General features: G+C 42.6%; 1 protein-coding gene across 4 annotated transcripts in view; it reads left to right on the top strand.

Moving 5' to 3' along the window:
* Positions 1 to 6821: 6821 nt before the first annotated feature.
* The window catches only part of IL15RA (interleukin 15 receptor subunit alpha), a 60338-nt gene continuing 50421 nt past the window's right edge, over positions 6822 to 16738 (top strand). For all 4 annotated transcript variants that reach the window (XR_007153949.1, XM_047866708.1, XM_047866707.1 and 1 more), the window contains exon 1: positions 6822 to 7061. Coding sequence is in view for 3 of the 4 variants with exons in the window: in XM_047866708.1 (XP_047722664.1) it covers positions 6959 to 7061 (103 nt within the window). In the remaining variant the exon portion in view is untranslated. The remainder of the gene's footprint in view (positions 7062 to 16738) is intronic.

Genomic DNA, 16738 nt, shown 5'->3' with positions numbered 1-16738 from the left:
TCATCAAGATAGTATGGTATTGGCACAAAAACAGACACATAGACAATAGAATAGAGAACCCAAGGGACGCCTGGGTGGCTCAGTCGGTTAAGCGTCTGACTTTGGCTCATGATCTTACAGTTCGTGAGTTTGAGCCCCATGTCAGGCTCTGTGCTCACAGCTCAGAGTTTGGAGCTTGCTTCAGATTCTGACTCTCTCTATACCTCCTCCTCCACTCATACTCTGTCTCTCTCTCAAAAATAAATGAACATTAAAAAAAAAAAGAATGGAGAACCCAGAATTGGACCCACAAATATATGGCCAACTAAACTTTGACAAAGCAGAAAAGAGTATCCAATGGAAAAAAGACAGTCTCTTTAGTAAATGGTGTTGGGAGAACTAGACAGCAACATGCAGAAGAATGAAACTAGACCACTTTCTCACACCATTCACAAAAATAAACTCAAAATGGATGAAAGACCTAAATGTGAGGCAGGAAACCATCAAAACCCTAGAGGAGAAAACAGGCAACAGCCCCTTTGGCCTCAGTCACAGCAATTTCTTGTTCAACACGTCTTCAAAGGCAAGGGAATTAAAAGCAAAAATGAACTATTGGGGCCTCATCAAGATAGAAAGCTTCTGACTGCAAAGGAAACAATCAACAAAACTAAAAGGCAACCGACGGAATTGGAAAAGATATTTGTAAATGACATATAGGATAAAGGGTGAGTATCCAAAATCTGTGAAGAACTTACCAAACTCAACACCTGAAAAACAAATAATCCAGTGAAGAAATGGGCAAAAGACAAGAATCGACACTTTTCCAAAGAAGACATCCAGATAGCCAAAGACACATGAAAAGATGCTCAACGTCACTCCTCATCAGGGAAATACAAATCAAAACCATACTGAGATACCACCTCACACCTGTCAGAGTGGCTAAAATTAACAAATCAGGAGATTATAGATGCTGGAGAGGATGTGGAGAAACAGGCACCCTCTTGCACTGTTGGTGGGAATGCAAACTGGTACATCTGCTCTGGAAAACAGTGTGGAGGTGCCTCACAAAATTAAAAATAGAACTACCCTACAACCCAGCAATAGCTCTACTAGGAATTTATCCAAAGGATACAGGAGTGCTGATTCGTAGGGGCACATGTACCCCAATGTTTATAGCAGTGCTTTCAACAATAGCCAAATTACAGAAAGAGCCTAAATGCCCATCAACTAATGAATGGATCAAGAAGATATGGTTTATATATACAATGGAATACTACTTGGCAATCAAAAAGAATGAAATCCTGCCATTTGCAGCAACGTGGAAGGAACCAGAGGGTATTATGCTAAGTAAAATAAGTCAGGCAGAGAAAGACAGATACCGTATGTTTTCACTCATATGTGGAACTTGAGAAACTTAACAGAAGACCATGAGGGAAGGGAAGGGGAAAAAATAGTTACAAACAGAGAGGGAGGGAGACAAACCATAACAGACTCTTCGATACAGAGAACAAACTGAGGGTGTATGAGGGGGTGGGGGAGAAGGAGAAATGGGGGACGGGCATTGAGGAGGGCACTTGTTGGGATGAGCACTGGGTGTTGTATGTAAGTGATGAATCACAGGAATCTACCCCCAAAACCAAGAGCACACTGTACACACTGCACGTTAGCCAATTTAACAATAAATTTTATTTAAAAAATGAATAAATGATTTGACAAATTTCATATTTAAAAATAAATAAATAATGAATAAATGTTTAAAAATTTTTAAATAGTGTTTTTGTATTGAATTTTTCTTTCTTTCGTTTACATTCCATATATGAGACTTTCTCTGTGTGTAAAATATATAATATAAACTGTACATACATATAAAATATATATATATAAGACAATTTCTTCATTCATTCATTGATGGACACTTAGGTTGTTTACATATCTTGGCCATTATAAATAATGCTGCAGTGAACATGAGGGTGCAGATATCTTTTTCAGTTAGTGTCTTTGTTTTCTTTGGATAAATCACCAAGAAGTGGAACTGTGGCGATCTTACGGTACCTCTATTTTTAATTTTTAAAAGAAATTCCATACTGTTTTCCACACTGACGACACCAGTTTACATTCCCACCAACAGTGCATGAGGGTTCCTACTTCCTCGCATCCTCACCAACACTTGTTATTTCTTGTCTTTGGTAAGAGCTATTCTGAAAAACAAAAAAGCTATTCTGACGGGTGTAAGGTGATACCGCATTGCAGTTTTGAGATTTTATATAAACACACCAAACTCTTCAGCGTCATAATTCTCACCCATAATATTTTGTGCTCAAAAGCAGATATCCGTGTGACTCCTGTAGGAGAGGTGCAAACAAGGTATTGCCAAAATAACAGGTGGCAAAGAGGGGCTTTTAACAAGTAGGCGGGGATGTAATTCAGTTTTTCTTGAAGACTCAGAAGACGTTTGAGAATTATTCAGTGCTGCTGTTTTATGTGCATGACATCCATTCATTGTTGTCTTTTTTGTGTGCACAAGTGCTATGAAAAGAGATATCTGGCCAATAAAATGAAGAACTGGAGAGAATATGGCTTCAAAGTCAATTAAAAAGTAAAATACCAAAGCAACTTTGAGTTCAAAAACAGAACAATTTTAAATAATAGTTAAGCTCACTCTACTCTGACAGGTTGAAATATTTAAAATTCAAAATCCATTTCACAGCATAATTTTCTCAACTACAAAGTGATTAGAATTATGGTTAGGAGGCTCCAGATTAATATAACAGGGTGAGTTACCAAGAAATGAATTGGCTTCTGGGGAATTTTTGCTCCCAAGACTCATCATAGGGAAGAAGATAAGGGGTGATTTTCTCCAAGACCGGGCAAGGGTTAGTATTCTAGAATTTGGGCCTTTCCCTCAAGGGATGCAATTTACAGACTGTTTATTTGCTTGGGTTTCTGGGTTTTTTCTTTTTTGTTTTTGTTTTTGTTTTGTTTTGATTAGGAGGCTAACCCAAATAGGTCTTTTCTGGAGGAAGACCTAGGCTAATTGATATAATCTGCCTAGATTGTGAGGATAACTGGATGCACAAAAAGTGTTTTGAAGGGGATGGGGTGGGCTACCGGGAAGGGAGTCAGGGAGGTTTGCTGAGACCAGAGAACAGAGGGTGGGTCTGGACAATGACCGTCGGGAGTGACCAAGAAGACACAGGGCACAGTCCTCTCCCTATTTTTCCTGGGTCCTGGTGAAACCCAAGGGAATGGAAGAGGACCATTTACCATTGGGGGTGGGGGGGGCAGGGAGAACACAATCAGATTTTTGTTGATCTTGGTAAGGAAAGCTTAGAGACAGATATGATATGACTTACAAAAATAAGGAAATGTGGTTGTTTTATATTTTGAGTACCAATAAACACTTCTTTCCTCTTCCATCTGTTTTTGCGTCTTTGGTTTTGTCTGCTCTTTCCTTCTACAAGTAGAGTGATGTTCTTTCATTCTCTCCCCCTAACTTTTGCTGCCGTGGTTTCCTCAGGGTAGCTGTGATAGTCAGATGCCCTTATGCTGGTCCCTTAGTTCCTAAGTCAATATCTCCCCAAACCAAGTATACCCTCATTTGGTGAGCACCAGAGGCATCACCCTCCAGTCTGAGAACCAATTGTCCCTGCTTCCTAAATGGCTCCATGAGTCTCCTTGCTGTCGGAAGTACCCCATGACCCAACGATTCCACTCCTAGGTACACACCTCCCAGAAATGAAACCATGGTTATACAAAAGCTTGTACATGAATGTGCACACATATGACAAAAGTGCATGGAACTATACATATAACACACACACGAATGCACAGAAAGCTGACAAAATTTGAATAAGGGCTATGCATTGCGCTAATGGTTGTGCAATGGTTGTGCTACCATATGGTAGTTATTCATGTTAGCCCCAAGATGAAAATAACTCAAATACCCATGAGCCAGTGAATGAATAAACAAAACGCATAATACCTATCTAGTGGAGTACTATTCGGTCACAGAAAGGGATGAAGGGCTAATACATGCTACAACATGGATGAGCCTTGAAAACATTATGCTGAGACAAACCAGACCCAAAAGGACGTGTTTTATGATTACATTTATAGATTAGATTACATTAGATATAGGTTAGATTAGATTACATTCTAATTCTTCAGAATAGGCAAATCTATAGAGACAAAAGTAGGTTAGAGGTTACCAGAGGCTGGGAGAAAAGAAATTGGGAGTGACTAATAACAGGCACTGGGTTTCATTCTGAGGTAATGGAAATGTTCTGGAATGAGATAGTGGTGATGGCTGGGCAATATCGTGAATATACTAAAAACTACTGGATTATACAGTAACAAATGGTGAATTTTGTGTTATATGAATTTAAAAGTTTAAGACAAGAAAGAAAGAGGAAATAAAAGAAGGAAAGAAAAAAGAAAGAAAGAAAGAAAGAAAGAAAGAAAGAAAGAAAGAAAAGAAAAGAAAAAAGAAAAAAGAAAGAAAAAGAGAAAGAAAAGTCCATTAGCCTTGAGCCACAGCCCTCCTCTTCTTGGTAACACAATTTGACATCTTACCTTCCAGCTCCAAGGGCCCAATGTCTATCCCCCCACAGCAGATAGCCGATGACCGAATACCCTGCCACCTGGCATTGTCTGTCCTGACTCTACAGCATTGCTCTCAACACCAGCTCTGCTCTGAGAGGTGGCTGCCGGCTGAGTTCCCTATCCCTGTATGGGCATGCGGATTTGGAGCCACCAAAGGAACAGCCACTGGCATCACCCCTGAAGTCTAGACGCTAAACCTCAGGAACTCAGGTGTTCTGCAGTCAATTCAGTGTCGTTTGGCCAGAGAAAAGGGGTTTTGGACTTTGTTGGCAGAAACAGAGCTACCACATTGCCATGGGTGGAGGAGGGCCAACCCCAAAAGTCATGGTCATCACGTTAAAATGAGGTTATTAGGACTGGGGACACTGCACACACAGAAGAAAGATGACGTGAAGATATACAGGAGAAGATGGCCATGTACCTGGAAGGACACATGTACAAGCCCCGGGACACCAAGAATTGCCAGCAAACACCAGAATCTGGAAGAGGCAGGGGAGGATCTGCCTGGAGAGCCTTCCAAGAGAGCGTGGCCCAGCCAACACTCCTGACCTCCACAACTGTGAGAGAATCAGTATGCTGTCTTAAGCCACCTAGCTTTGGTACTTTGCTACACCAGCCCTAGGAAACGAATGCATGTGTAACAGCACAGGGCTGTTGCATGGCGGATGGCAGAGCTCCTACATTTAAAAAAAGAAACCATCGGGGAACCTGGGTGGCTCAGTCGGCTGAGCGTCTGTCTGATCTATCGTTGGTGAGTTCCCGGCTCAGGTCATGATCTCACCGTTTGTGAGTTCCAGCCCCACATCAGGCTCGCTGTTGTCAGCAGAGAGCCCACTTTAGATCCTCTCTCTTCCTCTGTCTATGGCCCTCCCCTGCGCTCGCTCGCTCTCTCTCTCTCTCTCTCTCTCTCTCTCAAAAATAAATTAAAAAAAAAAAAAACAAGACAGAAACCATCATGAGTGCTATTCACAAATGGAACTTCTCACAGGGCAAGATCTCTGATAGAGATCTCAAGGGGATTATGCTGAGTGAAGAGAGTCCGCCTCTCACACGCATTCTTCAAATGACAAAATCACAGAGATAGAGCATAGATCAGCGGTTGCCAGGGCTTAGGGAGGGTGTGAGAGGACGGTGGCTGTGGCCATAACAGTAACAAGGACGGATCCCTCCTTGTGGCCCATCCCTTCTGCGTCTTGACAGCGGTGGTCACAGACGGATCCGCATGTGTCACACCTGCACAGAACTGAATCCACACGCGAACGGATGCATGGAAACCTGACAAAATTCGAACAAGGCCCACGGATCGCATTGAGGTCCTTTTCCTGGTTGGGATACTATGTGGCAGTCACTGGAGACGCTCCCACCGGGGAAACGGAACGCGGAGCAGAGAGGCCCCGTCTTGCCTAACGTCACTCCTGTGACCGGGGGTTTCTGAGCTTTCTCATCACAGACCGGCTCGAAACAACTTCGGGCGCCACTTGAGATCCCAAGAAAGGAAAGTAACCCGCCTGCCAAAGAGGCAGACGGAAAACTAGGAGCGCTTGTCTGACGACAGGCACCGGGGCACAGAGACGCGAACTGTCGGGCCTGTCGCTGCTCCCCCCGCCCCCGCCCCCTCCACGCCCCCTTCAAATGTCTGCAATTTCCTTGGGGAAGAAAGACGCCTCCGGATTTGGACAAAGCGCAGGTGGCACAGGAGGCAGGCGGCCCGACCAGCCACAGCGCGGCGACACCTCCGCCGTCGCCCACGGAGACCGGACGACACCAGCGGAGCTCAGGGCCACTCGCCCGCCAGCCGGTCTCCGGCCCAGAAGTGCAGGGACACCGGCAAAGCGGCGGTCGGAGCGACAGGCGGGGACCAGCGAGAGGGGAGGTGCCCGGGGCGCCGCAGAAATCAGGTGTGAACGCCCACCAGCCGCGCTCGCTGATAAGAGTTTGCCTCGCGAGCGCCCTGTGCGAGGGGACACGAGCCCCGGTGGCCGAGTGGGGACCCCGGGGGCGAGGAGACAGGCGGAGGGTCAGGACCGCGGGCCTGCGCGGGTGGCGAAGCGGACCCCTCTCCGCGCAGCCCGGGGCGCGCCGGGGACGCGGGCGGCGGCGCGGGGGGCCCGGCGGCGGCGGCGGCGGCGGGGCTTTTCCGAGAGGAGGGGGTGGGGATGCTGAGTCACCCATCTGTCACTGCTCCGCACCTCTCCCCAGCCCTCCGGGGGCCAAAGCAAAAGCGAAAGCGAATGCGACTGGCGGGGCAGCCAGTCCCGGGAGTGGCGCCCGCCACCGCCTCGGGGACCGTCCGGCATCTGCCCGCGCGGCCGGCGGGGCGTCGGGGCGGCCGCGAGCCCGGGGGCCGGCGGGCGGGAGCGCGGCCGAGCGTGCGGACATGGGCCGGCGGCCGCCCCAGGGCTGCGGGCTCCGCGCCCTCCCCGCGCCGCTGCCGCTGCTGCTGCTGCTGCTGCTGCTGCTCCGGCCACCGGCGACGCCCGGTAGGGAGAGGCGCGCGTCCCCGGCGGGGCGGGGAGGGGTTGGGGTGGGGGGAGGCGGCGGAGGCGCCCCACCTACCGCTGCCGCGGGTCGGTACCCAGGACCGGACGCTGCGCCCACGCGCGGGGACACGTGGACGGGGCGGCGGGGAGGGCCCCCACCCCCGGCACGCGAGCCGCGCCTTCCCCGCTTCTGAGGCGAAGGGACCGGTGCCGCGGTCGCCAGCGGGGCTCCGGCCCGGAGGTTCCCAGCCGCTCGGAGAAATCTGGGAAGGCGGCTGTCTGAGCCCCGCCCCTCCCCGGGGGAAAGCGGTGCCGTCTACACCGCTGGCAGAGCCCGCGGGGGTCCGAGAAAGACCCCCGGTCTCTGGGTCTCTGCCCTCGGACCCGGAGCGCGGCGGTAGGACGGCGTGGGGGCTGCGTCCCTGCGGAGAGAAAACGTGTGCGGCCGGTGAGTGCAGATTCCTAAGCAGCAGGAGCCCGCGAAAGGGTTAGCAGCCTGGGGTCCGCGCGCCCGGGCCAGCAGGGAAGAGACCAAGCCGGTGATGGCTCGGTGCGCTCGCGACGAACGTGGGTCGTCAGATGTAATCTCAGCAGGAAGACCCGAACGAGTGACTCCCAGGTTCTCATCCCGGGGAGCTAGAGAGCAGGAAGGAGAAAGCATAGACGGTCTGGCTTTGTCCTTGTCAGCGTTTCTTGATCCTTTTACAGTCAGGAAGCGACCTGAGGGTCTCAACAGGGCTGGGGACCCTCTCCCCAGAAAAATGCATCAATGCACGTGCATAGAATTGGGGGGGGGCAGGGATTCACTGAAGGCCATCCATCCATCGTACACTCTCCGGGAGTTGGTTAACCCGTGATGTGTGTGCGTGCGTGCGTGCGTGCGTGTGTAAGGCAAGACTCTCCGTCATTTACACCTCGTCGGTCCAGTCTGTCCACCCAGTAGGTGATCAGAGCTATCCATCCACGGCTGCTGCTGCTGCGGCTGGGTTGGTGTGAACCCTGTAGTTCTGCGGGCTTTCATGAAGTTTTATTTTCTTGACACTATGGATTTCCCCCCACATCTCAGAATCTGACTTGTGTTGGTGACCCAGTCAGCTCCTCTCAGCTCGCTAGCCAGCGTGCGGGGTAGCCAGCAGACCGAGGCAACTTTACCCGCACGATGTGGAAGTGAGGTGCAGCTTTAGTCTGAGCCCAGCCAGGCTGAGCTGTACCCTTCCAAGCGCAGAGGAAAGGTCTCCAAAGCTCATCAGCTACAGCATGGTTGTTGGCCTCACCAAGGTACTACTGCCATTCAGCTGCTCCTGGTGTTTCCTGTGTTTCTTGAACCGTTTTATTGAAATACAGGACATAATGAACTTCATACATTTAATTGCATGATCTGATGGGTTTAGAGGTAAATGTATACACTTGTGGAACCGTCATGATCAAGAAGGTCAATATAATCATCGCCAGGGAAAGTTTCCTCTTGTCCTGCGTGGTGCTGTATCCCCCCAGGCCACCACCATGGGCTTTCACTTTTGGCTTGCTGTGATTTCTAGAATTTTATGTATATGGAATCATCCAATGTGTACTCTTTCTTGTCTGGCTACTTTCATGCATAGTCATTATTCTGATAATTCTCCCTCCGTCTTGTCCTTTGTATCAATAGTTCACTCCTTTTTATTGCTGAGTAGTATTTCATTGCATGGGTATCACACTGTTTGTTTATCCATTCGGTTCTTACTGGACATCTGGGTTGTTTCTGGTTTGAAGCTATTACATTTAAAGCTGTGATGAACATTCATATGTAGGTTTTGTGTGGACACAGGCTTTCGTTTCTCTTGGGTAGAGAAGGTGGGAGTGGAGTGGCTGAATCATGGGGCATGTATGTGTTTAATTTTTACATTCCCACCAACAAGTGTCTGAGTTCCAATTCCTCCACATCTTTGTCAGCACTCGGTATGATCAGTTTTTTTTTTTCCTTTAAAATATTTTCCCAGCTTTACTGAGATATAATTGACATATAACATCATGTAAATTTAAGGTGTACAATACAATGATTTAATATATGTACCTCTTGTGAAATGATTTCCATCATAAGTTTAACACATTCATCACCTCATATATTTGCCAAATTGTGTGTGTGTGTGGTTCATCAGTCTCTTTAGTTGTACCCATTCTAATAGGTGGGTAGTGGACCCTTGTAATTTTAATTTCCATTTTTCTAATAACTAATAATGTTGAGCATCTTCACATGTGCTTATTCGCCACCAATGTATCTTCTTTGGTAAAGCATCTGGTTAAACCTCTTGCCCTTTTAAAAATTGAGTTGAATTGTTATTGAGTTTCCAGCATTCTTTATATATTTTGGATACAAGACCTTTATCAGATATGATTTGCAAATATTTTCTCAGAGTCTGTGGCTTATCTTTTCATTCTCTTAACAGTGTCTGATGAAGAACAGAAATTTTTAATTCTGAGAAAGCTCAATTTATTAATTTTTCTTTTATGTATTTTAATAGCTTTCAGTGTCATCTCTAAGAAATCTTTGCCAAACTCAAGGTCACAAAGATTTTCTTCTAGAGGTTTTATAGCTTTAAGGTTTTACATTTATGTCTGTGATTCCTTTTTGAGTAATTTTCTATATAATGTAAAGTATGGATTGAAGCTTCCATATTGGTTTGGTTTCAGGTTTTGTTTTGCGAATGGATATCCAACTGTTCTAGCACTATTTGTTGAAAAGATGATCTGAGCTGAATTCTTCTTACACTTATTTTGAACATCAGCTGTTCTTTAAGCCTTGGTTGCTGTAGACAAAACATTAGTCTGTGAAAATCAGTTACATTTCTATACATTAGCAATGAGCCATTGGAAATTGAAATTTAAAAAATAGGAATCATTTTCAATAGCATCAAACAGTACGACCCACTTACGGATAAATCTGACAAAAGGTGAGAAAGACCTGTACACTAAAAACCACCAACCACTGCTCAGAGAAATGAAAGCAGACCTAAACAGATGGAGACTGTATACCATGCTCATGGACTGGACAAACCAATATTGTTAAGGTAACACTCCCCTCCCCCAACCCAGGTCAGAATTTCAGCAGGCTTTTTGCAGAAATCAACAAACTGATGGCAGATTTCACATGAAAATGCATAAGGCACAGTGTAGCCAAAACAACTTTGAAAAACAACTGAATTGGAAATAATACTTCTGACTTTGAGACTTATTAATAAGGTCACAGTAATCAAGACAACAGAGTATTAGGGTAAAGATGAACAGAGAGCTAACAGAGTAGACTGTGCCCAACGTTTTTCAATGAGCTAGGAAGGGAAGTGGATACAAATGATTAAATTTGCTACTTGGTACTATGATCCTGGTCAGAAATTATAGAGAGAAGCCCATTCCTTATCACCAGCTGAGCAAATAATACAGGCTCAGATATGCTCCTGCTAGTTTACAGTGCTAACAGACACAGCAAGTTGCTGTTATCTGTTCTCATTCAAAAGGCATGATTTGGAGGGGAAACCCATCAACTTGAGCAAGAAGTAATTTAATTCTTTTTTTTCATTTTTTTTTTCAATGTTTATTTATTTTTGGGACAGAGAGAGACAGAGCATGAACGGGGGAGGGGCAGAGAGCCAGGGAGACACAGAATCGGAAACAGGCTCCAGGCTCTGAGCCATCAGCCCAGAGCCTGACGCGGGGCTCGAACTCACGGACCGCGAGATCGTGACCTGGCTGAAGTCGGACGCTTAACCGACTGCGCCACCCAGGCGCCCCAAGAAGTAATTTAATTCTTAAAGATCCTCACAACCTGAAAGGTTGAAGATGATTTTCCAAAAGCAGCTGGAGAAAATGATGATTTGTTTGAAGATAAATATATCTCACCAACTTGGGTTTCGTTGTACAGGGTGTTAGTACACTTTGGGGTGGTTTTACAACTTATGTGTGCTTAAACATTTTTTAAACCATTTTTTGCAGAATTCTAGGGAGTTTTACTCAAACTTTTCATTCTTTTTTTATTTGAAATCCATCTTATCTAGTTATAATTGCTTTGTGCTGCTACTCGTAACAAAACACTGATGAAAACTTTAACGCACAAAATATGGGATTTATTGAAATCAACCTAACTGTTCAACAGTGGAGGACTACATAAGCAAAGTGAAGTTCCTTTCAAATAATATGCATCATATTATTCAGTTTTTACTAGAAGATCCTTAAGGAGTTGTCACTGAGCAGGGAGATACTATGGGTCATGTGTGTGTGAGTGTAAGTCTGCTTAGTTGTCTGCCTTTTCTTATTTTTCTCTCAGAATTTAAATTGCCTTTGTAAAGAGAAAATCAAACTACAAAAGAAGTAGCACAAAAAAAGATGTAGAATTTGGGGGTTTTCTCAGATTCATTTTTAATTAATTATAGCTGATCTTGTTTGGCAATGTTTTCATGACTTCATAAAGTTTGCAAATGCGTTCTATAAAGTTACCATATATAACATTTGTGCATAAACAAAATTTATGTATGTTTTATACATAAATTTTATAACATTTTTGCAGTTTGTTTAAACAGTTCCTTATGGCTAAAGATGTGTGTAGGCTGGATATTTAGGTCGTTTCAAAATTTTGGATGTTCTGAGGCACCTGGGTGGCTCAGTCGATCGAGTAGCTGACTCTTGATTTCAGCTCAGGTCGTGATCCCAGGATCGTGGGATTGAGCCCTGTATTGGGAGCTGAGCACGGAGCCTGCTTAAGATTCTCTCTCTCTCTCCCTCTCCCCCTCTCTCTCCCTATCCCCCTCTCTCTCTCTCTCTCTCTCTTCCTCTCTCTCTCTCTCCCCCCCCCTCTGTATACATATATACATATATATGTACATATATATACATACATACATATATACATATACATATACATATACATATATATATAATAAAAGGTTTTTTTAAATATTTGATGTTCTAAAAAGCACACAGTAGGAATAACTGGATGAAAATAAGCTATACAGAGCAAAAAAGGGCAGGGAAAATGCCTCAACGTCTAAAAACAAAAAATGGAAGAAATACTCCTGGGGATATTCTTTTTCAATCAAATCATCACTTTCAACTAACTTGTTTGGGCTAAATCACCTTTGCCAAATTGATCTTACCAAATAGTGAGTAACTCAGTGAAAACATGTATAACACCCCCCCCCCCCCCAGTATATACACTTGGGAGTCATATCCATGTTACTCATTAAACATGGCTGACGTTATTTGAATGTTTTCTATTAGGAAAGACTTGATCTTTCGAGCAGTAGGAAGCCATTGAAGGTCTCTAGGAGGAGGGACATTATTGGACCTACATGGTAGAAAGATTACTCTTGTAAAGAATGTGAAGAGTAAACTGTAGTCAGAAGGGTCTGGAGGCAGGAAGCTAAGTTGGAAACTTTTGTAATAGTTCCAGTAAGTGGTGATGAAATCCTGAACCAAGACAGTGTCAATAAGGAAGAGAGGAGGGGGCAGATTTCCTCTTGAGTCTTACAAGTATAGAGTCTATTTCATTCTTTCTCTTTTCTTTGCTCTTTACCCTCTAGCCACTCAACTATTCTGATCCCTCAAAAATCAATATTTAAGGACTTGAACTATGATGAATTCATCTGCCACACAAAAAGTGGATTGGGAATTTCTGTTAGTGAGCCTGAGAGAGAAAGAAAAGAATTGATGAGTTAAAGATAATGACCTGGATATAGAGTGTATACCAAACTCGAGTTTGAAAATGATTAACAAAGTGAGTGCCAAAAGGAAATAAATGTGTTGGCTTGGCTGGCATTTCAGCTAGAAAAATAATGAAGGAAAATGGATTACTGTGAACACAAGGCCTTTATGCTTTTGATGTGTCAGCATCACAGTGAGCTTCTTGAGGGGAGAAATTACATCTTATTCTTCTTTGTATCTTAACACACTTGGCATGCTGTGGACATATACTTGGTAGAATAAGAGGGGGGAAATGGGAATGGATTCCGACTCTCCTTAAAGAACGGGAAGGGCATGCTAACAGGATACCTTTTGAACTCTGGATATGAGACTGGGCCAAGGATACTTAATATATTAGACTGTGTAAATCAACTTGACAAAGGAGTCTGATTCACAGGGTCTGTGAAGTAGAGAGAGGCCCTCCACGCTATTTTGGTGACTTCATTGGTGATCACTGGGGCTTGTATATGATTTTTTTGGCTACTTGAGAATTTTCAAAATCCCAGAACCTTAAGTTTACTGCTATTTTCATTACTTCATCCATTCCTCTCTGTGTATTCATAAGCCACTAACCCCAGAAGACACCTATGACCTACCAGGCCTACCTAGCACTGTGGGAGCAGCAGAGAACTGTGAAATCCATTCACCATAATATTATGTTCCACAAGGAACTCACAATATTATAAATGAGGCAAGACGTGCTTACACGGAATATCTAAGGAATAATGTTCTGAGAGAATATATACAGAAATTATAATTGAGTATCAAAAGATATGATTAAGGCCTCTAGAAAGAAAGGTTATTGATACAATCAAATGTATTATCTCTGTTATATTTATGAGTTTAGCTTTGTATAGTAAGTAACTGGTCATTGTGTGGCTGACTGGGCTGGCTTCAGTGTCTTGATACCCTTGTGCATTCATATATCAATTGTTATCTTTTCTTGAGGCATGTTCACAATGGAAAGACCACTAGTAGGTTTCCTTTTTCAGCAAAATGACAGAGTAGATATTCTAAATAAAAACTCTCCTGCTACAAAACACCCAGAAATGATGAATAATACAGAGGAAGTATCTATTAAAATCTGCAGCCAATAAAATAACCAACTGTTTAAAGCAAAAATAATAATAATCTATTGTGGTGTTTATAACATATGTGGAGGTAAAATGTATGACAACAATAGCACAAAGGCTAGAAGAGAAATGGAAGTATATTGCTTAAGGTTCATAAGAACTGCATATGCAAAGCAGTATAATGTCACATGAAGGTGAACTGGGATGAGGTAAATACACTATAAATCCTAAAGCAACCACCAAAATAATACAACAAAGAATTACAGTTAGTAAGCCGAGTGGATAAAATGATATCGTGAAATATACTCAAATAATCTCATGACATGATTATCTCCATAGAGAATCCTATGGAATCTACAAAAATGCTCTTAGAAGAAGTGAGTTTAGCAAGGCTTCAGAATACACAATTAACTCACAAATATCAATATATAAAATACTAGCAATAAGAAGTTAGAAACTGAAAAAAAATACCCTTTGTGTTGACATAAAAATTAGGAAATATTTAGGAATACATCTGACAAAAAAATGTGCAAAACTGGTAACCAAAAACTATATAAAATTTCTGAGATAAATGACTGAAGACTTAAATAAATTGAGAGAGATACTGTTTATAGATATTGAGAAGACTCAATATTATTATGATGTCACTTCTTCCCCAACTTGATCTCTAGATTTGATGCGATTCCAATCTAACTTTCCAAGGGATTTTTTTTTTTTGGTAGAAACTGATATACTTATTCTAAAATTCAGTAAAGGACCAAACTCAACTTTGAAAATGATTAACAAAGTTGTAGGATTTATACTATCTGACTTCAAGATTTATTATAAAGCTACAATAATCAAGACACAGTAGTATTGGTGTCAGGATTAACAGACAAATGTATTGATTGATGAAACAGAATACCAAGTCCAGAAATAAATGCACACATACTTGGTCCTGGCTCAGGATCCTATACCAATTCCACTGGAGGTCCACTACTGTGGGACAAGGGAAAGGAAGCTTTTTTTCTACACAAAACCTGTTAAAGATATAAGGGAGAAGTTGCATGCCATGAAAGTAAGGAGCCATATATTGAAAGCTCCAACCCTGAGGGCCAGATACACAAGGCATCCTAAGACTGGGATAGGACTAGGACAACAGCAAACTTCTCCTGACCCCACCACCTCCAGCAAGTGAGCACCAAGTAACAAGCACAGCAGTCAATCACTGAGGGTGTGGTGAGCAAGGGTGTAGAGAAGTCCTCTTGTGGTTTAGATACAGAGAGAAGGACAAAAGATGAGGGAGGATTAGGGACATAGAAAAACCCTCTGGCACTCCAGCCCCCACCCTAACCACAAGTTACCACTAGAGGAATTTGAAGCCAGTGGTGTTCTGAAGGTAACCACAGAACAACAAAATCCAAACCCAATTCAAAACCTGACTAGACTGACCAATGCCCCCACACTATCAGTCTAGCAGGAGAAGCTTTCTCATTTTCAGGCATAAATACTATTTATCTCAGTTCTACACACATGGTTCAGCATTCAATTAAAAATTACATGACACTCAAAAAAAGCAGCAATGACACAATCCCACTATTAAGGTACAAAGCAATAACAAGATTCAGAGATGACCCCCAAATCGGAACTATGAGACTGAAAGTTAAAATAAATATCATCCACATGTTAATGGCTCAGTGGAAAGGATGGATGGTATTTCTGAACAAATGTGGAATTTCAGTTGAGAGGTGGAAACGATATGAAAGTGTCAAATTGGAAATGTTAGAAATAAAAAAAAAATCAGTAATAGAAATGAAGAAAGGTTTTGACAGACTTATCAGAACACTGATAGCACAAAGCCAAAGACACAGCCAAAGAAAGAATCAGTTAACTTGAATATAGGTCAGTAGAAATTACTCTAACAGAAACACAAAGAGAAAAAATGAGAGAGAAAAAAATGGAACAAAGTATCTAAGATCTGTAGGACAACAGAAAATAGGCTAATATATGTGTGATCAGAATTCCAGAAACAAGAGAGAATGAAGAACAAGAAATATCTGAAGAGATAATAGTTGAGAATATCCCCAAATTTATAAAAGATATTAAATCACAGATTCAGGAATCTCAGAGAACACCAAACAAGGTAAATGTCCACCCCCCTCTCCCACCCAAACCCTCATCCCGAAACACATCATACTCAAACTGCTGAAAAACAAAGATAAAGAAAAATTATGATAAAGTGGATAAAGAGACTTTCCACATAGAAGAACAAAGATAAGAATTTTAGCAGACTTCTTATCAGAAATTATGCAAGCCATAAGAAAATGGAGTGACATGTTGAAAGTCCTAAAATAAAACAAAACAAAATAATCTGTCATTCCAGAATTCTATAACCAGGAAAATATCTTTCAAAAATAAAAACAAAATAAAGACTTTCCCTGACAAACAAAGAGTAGAAGGATTCATCACATCAGACTTACACCATAAGCAACACTTTAAAAAGTTCTTTGGGCAAAAGGAATACAATCCTAAACAGAAACTTGGATATCTGAAAAAAAAAGCTCTGGAAAGGATTAAAATGGAGATAAATAAAATATATTATTTCTTTTAAATCACTCTAAAAATATTTGACTATTTAAAACAAAAATAGTAGAAAGTATTGCATTTATAGAATATATAAAAGTACAATGTATGACAACAAAAAAATGGGAGGGAGAAATTGTTAACTATGCATTGGTAGAGTTCTTAACTATATGTGAGATGCTGTAATATTATTTGAAGGTAACCTCTGATAAAATAAAGATGTATATTCTTCACCTTAGCAAAATCACTAAAAATAATTTAAAGTGGTACACATAATAAACCAATGATGAAGATAAAGTGGGATAATAAATAATAATCAACCCAAAACAGGGA

This window comes from Prionailurus viverrinus, chromosome B4 (assembly GCF_022837055.1).
Source record: "Prionailurus viverrinus isolate Anna chromosome B4, UM_Priviv_1.0, whole genome shotgun sequence".
NCBI lineage: Eukaryota > Metazoa > Chordata > Mammalia > Carnivora > Felidae > Prionailurus > Prionailurus viverrinus.
The sequence above is the reverse complement of the archived record's forward strand: the minus strand, read 5'-3'. Positions and strand labels throughout refer to the sequence as shown.